At 30.8% G+C, this 8431-nt stretch overlaps 1 protein-coding gene across 3 annotated transcripts in view; it reads right to left on the reverse strand.

The window, feature by feature from the left end:
* The window catches only part of LOC111622648 (basic leucine zipper and W2 domain-containing protein 2-like), an 80201-nt gene that overhangs the window by 19322 nt on the left and 52448 nt on the right, over window positions 1-8431 (reverse strand). For all 3 annotated transcript variants that reach the window (XM_023365060.1, XM_023365061.1, XM_023365062.1), the window contains exons 6-7: window positions 696-831; window positions 510-619 (exon numbers count right to left, since the gene is read on the reverse strand). In XM_023365060.1, coding sequence (XP_023220828.1) covers window positions 510-619; window positions 696-831 — 246 coding nt within the window. The remainder of the gene's footprint in view (window positions 1-509; window positions 620-695; window positions 832-8431) is intronic.

Genomic DNA, 8431 nt, shown 5'->3' on the forward strand with positions numbered 1-8431 from the left:
ATATATATATATTAATATATATAAACTTAACACATTGGCCAGGAATGACATTAATAATTTCTTCTATTTTTTAATTATTAATGTCATCCTGACCAATGTGTTAATTAATATATTTTTATTTCACTGTGCCATCACCCTGGAATGTTTTTAAATGTTTTTTTGCATATTAAGGCAGCTGAGTAGACTCCAATAAAAGGTTGACTTCAGTGGAAAAAAATACAGTTTTGTTCCTGAGGTGTGTAAAAGGACACAATAAAGACATTGATAATTTATTCTATTTGAAGTGCATTAAATGAAATTTCAGAATTTTAGACACATTTTCCTAGCTAATTATGAAAATGATGTTTCTTTAGTATAAATCAAGATTTATAGTTTCATGTTTTATCTTCTTGCAGCATTCTAAAAACCTTAAACAAAAAATAGTGCTTATAAATGAAGAATGGTATAATTTTATTCTGATTATAACTATAAAAAACATTTTACATTAATTATCGGTAACAAAAACATACCAACAAACGAGTATCTAGCCCTGCTTTACGTAAAGCTCCCCATAATGAAGTGCTATCTTTATCTACAAGCCATGCTTGAAAGACATCCATAATAAATTCTAAGGCAATTCCTAAAAATATTGTATCAACTCATGTAACTATATATCCAACAGTTACTTGCATAAGTAAATAGAAAGTTTATCTTACCATCTCTTACTAAATGATCCTGCAATGTATTTGCAAGAACAGAAGCAGGTATTTGACCACCAGCTACTAGAATTGAGGTTACCTTTGCAAGTTTTCTTCTTTCTTCTGGGGTAAATCCTTTAAGGAAGACCATTACCTTAAAAAATCAAAAAATTTTCAGTTCAACATTTATTTAACCACATAAAAAATTAAATTTGTAATGTAATTTTACTATCTCAAATTTCAGTATAAATAAAGTATAATGGACCTTAGATTATAATTCTAATAAATTTTTACATAATTAACAAAAACTAGAATTTTCAAATTTAAAATTTTAACTATCCTTTTTTGAAAACAGCATTTATGAAAGATATTTATGACTAACAGTAAAATGTTTATTTTAAAGCCAATTATCTATAATACTTTAATGAGACAATATATTAAAAATACAGGGGATTAAAAAAAGTCTCCATAAATTGATATATATCAAGTCCACCAGTAGCCAAATAAATAAAATCATTGGATATTTATTGGCAGTTGGTCATTAGTTCGTAGCTGACCAATGGGCTGGCCACCATGCAGTATTCTGGGTTTTCTTCACGTGTCTAACACCTAAACAGAATTCAGTTTCCACATAGGAAGTCCTGCTAGAAGTTACCCCATTGGCAGATCACCCATGTGTTCCATTGCTTTACTCCATCAATCCATTGACACAAATCTTCATGCTGACATTTTAAATGTTTTATGAATAAAGTTACATTTTACCTTTCTATGTATGGAAACTTTTGGGACACCCTGTAGTATATGTTAGTACTGTTAAATTTGTATCATTTGCAATGAATGTATTCAGTTATAATAATTCCTAATTAAGCATACTGGTTGGATGATACACAAGATAGCATGCTTATTGCTTTATTCAACTAAAATGTTTGTTTACCATCAGCACTAGTGAAAGATTATTGCAGTTTTTTCAGTATTGTGTTAATAAATTATCCTATCTTATTTTGTGTTTTGTTTGAATTTATAAATTTTCATAAATTTATAGCAGAGCTAACAGTGAAATTGGTTTGTGTGATAATTCAATAATACTACAATTGTAAAACTTTTACAGATAAAGATTTGAATAGTATTCTATCTCTCATTCTGATGACAATCTTACTTCTATCATTATCCGTATTTTATTTAAATTTGTGTTTTAACTTAACTGTAAATAATACTGAAAGGATATTTAATTTCATTCATATTTATATTATGAATAAAAATTTTTTAATACACAAGAGGGTGCAAAAGTAGGTATACAGTTGAGAATCTGAGAAATACAAATGTTTGGTGTTCTAATATAATTTAAATTTGAACGTGTTCGAAAAGCCATTCATTCGAACGTCATTAACCTGAGGATGGCCCATGAAATGGGTTGAAAACGTTTGTTTAGCTTAATAAATGTGCTTTCTCAGTAGTAAGGTGTGTTGACTTTATAATGTTCATTATTATTATTATTTTTATTATCTTTTATTAGTATATATTCCTTATTTGTGATTTAATTTGTACATAAAAATAAATGTTTTTTCCCCTCTATTTTCTCCCTGGATGATTTTTTATAACAACAACTGTATACCTACTTTTTCACCCCCCTGTATGTAAATATATATATATATTAATCATAATTTATAATTTTTCAAATTATATATATATTTTTTTATTATAATATTGCATGCATGTATAAATATCAACTGTATTGAACACTGTAACTCAGATTGGATTCACAAACACCTCATATCATAAGTTAGCACAAAATCTCTTGTAAGTTTCCAGTTACAAAATGTCATGTAAATAACATATCTAAAACTCTCATAAGTCAATACAATGGCAATGATGATAATGTTAGATACTCAAATGAATCTTAATTTTTTTATTTTCTCATCTCATGTTCTTTCTGCTGCCATATACCACGGTGGTCATGTTGATTTGTCATCATAAGGTCCGACATCTAAAATGGACTTTCAGCTGTTTTGTTTTTATCATCATTAAGAAAAGTATTCATTACTATTTAACAAGATAAAATATTCACAAATACAAAAAAGTTAAAAAAAAAAAAAAAAAAAAAAAGAGAAAATAAATGAGGCTGTCTGCTAGATAACTTTGAAAGTACATTCGGTAGTCCAAATAAAATTTTGGTCGTCTGGTTGTTCCAGACAACTGCTAATTTTAAACCTGCATAATGTCATACATTATAATGAATAAAATATTTTTGTAACATTTTCTTTTCATTTACTGAAGTTTTTACAATTTGTCCATTCTTTCAATATTTCTATTAGTATAATCAAAATATCAGTTTTAAACAATTTTTGTTCCATGTTTGTATCTTACAGTATACTTTCTACCATCTTTTTTCTCTTTTTTTATATGCCATCTACAAAATGTTTTAATTTCAACAATATAAAGATATCTATTACCTTAGACATTGGAAATATGTGAAAAATAAAAAAATTCTGAAAATACAAAAGAACACTTTCTAACTGCAATGTTAAAAGGAAAATACGACACATGTTTTTTAAGTAAGTACCGTTTTAAAATAGGACCGCTGCAGTGCTACGATTGGTGTTCCGCGAATGTGTGCTGAATACCTACATCTGTTGGCTAGCCACAGATGCAATTACGAAAGCATTCATTCATTTTACATTTGTTTGTGTGTGTTTAAAATGCCTGAGACATTTGAAAATCCTGCCAATTGAGAAGTACGCGCAGTGATTTGTATTTTTAATGCAAAAGATGTGAAATCAGCTGACATTCATCGGCAGATTAGTGAGGTGTATGGAAAAAACATTATGAGCGATGGAATGGTAAGAAAATTGGCTAGAGCATTTAAAGACAGTGGTATTAATGTCCATGATAAGAAGTGTAGTAGGCGACCGTCTGTCATTACTGAAGACTTGGTGCAGAAAGTTGTTGCAAAACTTTGAGAAAACAGACACTTTACAATTTCGTCATCCAAAACAAAAGGCATGGCAAGCTCAGTAAGAGGATTGTTTTGTTTCATGACAGTGCCCGCCCACACGTGGCTCAACGAACTCGAAATCTTATTACATTATATAACTGGGAACAACTTGATCACTCTACATATAGCCCTGATCTAGAGACTAGTGACAACCACTTGTTCCTCCACTTGAAAAAGGCATCTAGGCAGTCAGCACTAAGACGACAATGGCAAAACGCCATGCTGCAATGGTTGCCAAATCAGGTGGCAGGTGTCTGTGAGGATGGAATTCAGAAGCTAGTTGTACAATATGAAAAGTGCCTACATATTGGAGGAAATTATGTTGAAAAGTAGATTAAAGTACAAGCTTTCATGTAAGAAAATTATTTTTAAAAAATGCAGTTGTGTTTTTTTAATATCAAAATGGTACTTACTTAAAAAGCACACCTTGTAAATAGTCACTAGCGATGTGTTACCAAACATTCCATCATTATCAACTTCTGCTTTGTCATAAATACTATAATGTATTTTGTGAATATGAGATATAAGATACTGTAAATTTCTGATAACTTTACAACGTAGGTGAGATACTATGCTCCATTTTATGAGATTTTCATTAATCCAGCCTCAAATTCATATGTAGATGATGAGAAAAGACATTTTGTCTTAAAAACATATTTGTTGTTCTCTTAAGAAATATAGGTGTATAATAATTATTTTAAAAATAACAATTTTAGTTAAAATTAAATGCATAATTACTTAAAATATGAAATTATGTTTTCAAAGAATTAACTATTAAGTAACACGCACATGCGTGCACAAACAAGCTGACAAAAAGCACAAGTTTTGCAGAAACCCTATTTCCCACAAAATTCCAATAAGAATGGTCAGAACAGAACATTAATATACACAATACAGGAATGGAAATAAAGTGAAAAATTCCTGAGAACAGAAATGGGATGGTAATAAAATTTGCAGAAATACAAATGTTTGATTGCACTGACATTACAGTTCTTTCAATATAACTTGTCTCTTATTTAAACAGAGAAATCACTTTTTGACCAGCTGTGGTATGATGTAAGAAAATGTCTCATTAAAGTAGGAGGCATTTTATGCCCTTGATTTACTGAATAAACAATGTTAGTATATTTTATAGAATACACTGGCAGCTAACTGACAGTCTGTCACAAGATGTAACTGCTCTTGCATTGTATACATTATAAGTCATCCAATACTCCAATATAAAATCCTAATATACTTGAGTGATACCACAAAAGCTGCCATTTGGCAGCACAAGAGACTTCCTTCAATATCACTTGGTGGTAACAAGTTTGTACAAAGCAACATATATATCTTATAGGCAAAACCCTAGCTTCATTTTCAACAGTTACTGTTTGTGACAAATTGAATAGTAAAAAATATTTTTTTTTAAATTATGGCAGAATGTTATATTATAGCAAAGTATTGACAATTTTACAATTAACCATCACAGCTATCTGGCCTTCAGGGAAGCATAGTAATAAATGAAGTTAAAGGAAATTAATTTTTTTAACTTTAAATGGAACCATATTAATATGACTTTTCCTTATCAATTCCAACAAAGCACTAATATTTCCATACAACGATATTGCTGAAATGGTCTTTCTACATTAGCAACAGCTTGGCACAATTTTGTGACTAACAGATTTCGAAGCTAAAGATAACAATAGAAATAAGATTGTGTCTTTTAATACAGGTTGGCTTGTTTTGTAGCTTTCAATTAAGTTATCTATGGGGTTTTATCTCATTGTATAGATATCCAGCTTCAGTGCCTATAGTAACAGTAAACGGCTTCACTCTAAGTGTCTTGTTCTGTTGTAGGCTTCTGCTGCTTTCTTGCTTGCACAAATCACAAGCAAGAAAGCGGCAGAAGCCTGAAACATACATGGCTTCAGTTGGGTAAGGTTTAAAAAACTGCTGCTTTGAAGAAATGTTGAAGCAAGCATCCTTTATTTGAATCAAAACTTTCACATCTGGAAATTAATGATAATAAACTATTCAATGATAAAAGCAACGTGTGCAGGTTTGCTTCAGCTGGCATGATATCAGGCTGGAACTCCAAACAAGCAGGGATTGATACCCAGTGGGGTGAAGTATTTTGCCATTTCCAGACAAAGTGTTCCCTGTCATCAAGAACAGAAGATAGTTTATAGTTTAGTGTAATTTATTCTCTGTCTACCACTGAAAGGATCTTCTCTCTCATAAATTCTGTGAGCATACATGAACAAACAAAAAAAACTCAATTTACTGTCACAACGTTGAAGGCAATGTTTCTGGTAAAGTAACCTTGATGCATCTGTAATAGAAATTCATGTGAGAAACTGTATGAGGGACTTTTACAGTGGCCACATCTTATAAGAAAAATTCACTTGTCAATGAAATATTGAACAACATATATGCTTCCACAGTTCAGAGCACATCTGCTAGTAGGATTAAGGCAAGTCATAAGACAATTTGCAGTAGGATTGAGGCAAGTCATAAGACAATTTGAATTTAATTCAGTTTTTATAGTATCCTCATATTCTATTACCCTGAAATGTATTCTGCTCTAGTATCCACTGTAGTCAATTGTTAGTATACAAACCCACAAGTAACAAAATTACAGGGTCAAAGAAAATTTTAAAAATAAACCTCCATTGATTCAGTCTTGATAATCTCTATTAGTGGTCTGTTTGCCTACTATGTACAGTAGTGGCCAAAAGAAGAACTACCCTTGACATATGTTTTAAAAATGAGACTTCTATTTTGTTCACCACCTACTACATAATTAATATTGTAATAGTTGAAAAGAGTCAAAATACTCAATTGAATCAAACAGATTTTATTTTAAATCTGATTTACTAAAGAAAAAACAAACAATTTTTATATTTTACACTGTAACAAAAGTAGAGCTACCAAAGGAAGTATGCAGATTTGTCCAGTATTTTTAGGACAAAATATTAGTATTTTGTGGCATAACCAAAGCTTCTGATCACTGCATCACATCTACATTCCATTGAATCAACTAAGGTGTCAAGCAGTGATTTGGAAGTCTCAAACCATGCTTTTTAAATGGTAGACCATAATTCATCTGGATTCGAATATGTATGCTGGCATATACATAACTCAACTTTATCCCAAAGATTTACTATGGGGTTTAGGTCTGGCGATTGGGCTGGCCATATCATAAGATTCACCCTTTTCTGTTAAAACCATTGCTTTACCAAATTTGCTGTGTGTTTTGGNCACTTAAATTTCACATATTATAAAAAAGAAAATTTTCCCAACATTTAATAAAAAAAACTGGAAGGATGTGATCGTATCTTTTCCCAGATCTACTTCTTTTCTAAAGGTGACCATTTTCCGAATGAATGTGTCACTAGGAACTATCGTCCTAAATTCATCTATTGGTCTAAACCCTAAACATTACCAAAAAAGGGCATCAAAATCAAGGGGGAGGACCCCCAAAATATAAAGATGAACATTGCAACTGACAATGAGAGTTTGCTGACTGGCTCCTTCCCTTAAGTATAGTGTAACTGTGTTCCACCACCGATCCCATTGACCGCTGTTCCTGTCCATCATTGCAGTTCTTAGAATGTCTAAACTCTTTGATCCAAGAAGAAGACTTAACGAACTTGAATTACCTCCACTGTTGACAATCCCATTCCTAAAGCGATCTATGACCTCAACCCAATCTACAATCTACAATCTACAATCAATGATCAAGATATTTAGCATCGTGTGTAATAATGTAAATGCTCCCTCTTGATAGAAACCCGATATCGACTAGTATAAAGTCCAATAGACTATGTTACATTATAGGCATATTATCCAGTATGTTATGATATTAGAACGTGTCGATTTTATAATGCTATAAAAGCTATAACAAAACTCTGTTATCCTATGTATATGTATAAATAATTTATATAAATAAACAGACAATTTTTCCTTTTATAATTGAGTTGCAGTGTGCACTTCTTTCGGCCGCATTGTCTCTCGGTCGGTCTCCTGACTCCTAGTATTTACATACACGACCACTCGCGCACAATTGGAATAGCAGCCGAAGGTTTCTGTATCAACCTTAAGGGATATAGTGGTATCAGTCCTGACGTAGGCATCACCAGTCTGGTGCAGACCCTCTGGTCACAATTGTATGCAATATTAACTTCCAATATTAATTCTTTAAACAGAAGTAATATTTAATTTTTCTGATTAATTAAATAAAAAAATGTTTAATTCATTGAACTATAACTGATCTAGTTAATTTAAACCTGATTAATTTAAAACTACTGTTATTCCCTTTGAAATGTCTAAAAACTCAGATAATTCAAACTCTATTATAATTGGCTATATTTTTATCATGTCTAGATGCAGGACATGCAAAAGTTTATCTTCAGCTTAAAAAGTTGAAGTAAATTAAGAGTGGAAAAGGAAGTAAAAATGTAATATTATCAAATAATGCATAATATGGCCTCAAACACTAGAAAAGTGCAAAAATTTGTTTAACTTTCAAAAATGAATGTTCAAATTTTTCCATAATTTGGACTTTTCTTGAATCCACAATTAATTTTAACTTAAAGAATTTTATTAATAAACTAACACATAAATTTTAAATGTCTATTTTGTCTATAATGTCAGTGAAAAACAGCATACAGTCAACAAGAGTGGTTCCCTATTAATTAAAAAAATTTGCCTTAAATAAAATCTACTGAATATCATCATAGAATGTACTGTTTAAATATTATATATAGACTGATATAGA

The sequence above is a fragment of the Centruroides sculpturatus genome, unplaced genomic scaffold, assembly GCF_000671375.1.
Source record: "Centruroides sculpturatus isolate CEXI.00-Female unplaced genomic scaffold, Cexi_2.0 scaffold340, whole genome shotgun sequence".
Classification (NCBI taxonomy): domain Eukaryota; kingdom Metazoa; phylum Arthropoda; class Arachnida; order Scorpiones; family Buthidae; genus Centruroides; species Centruroides sculpturatus.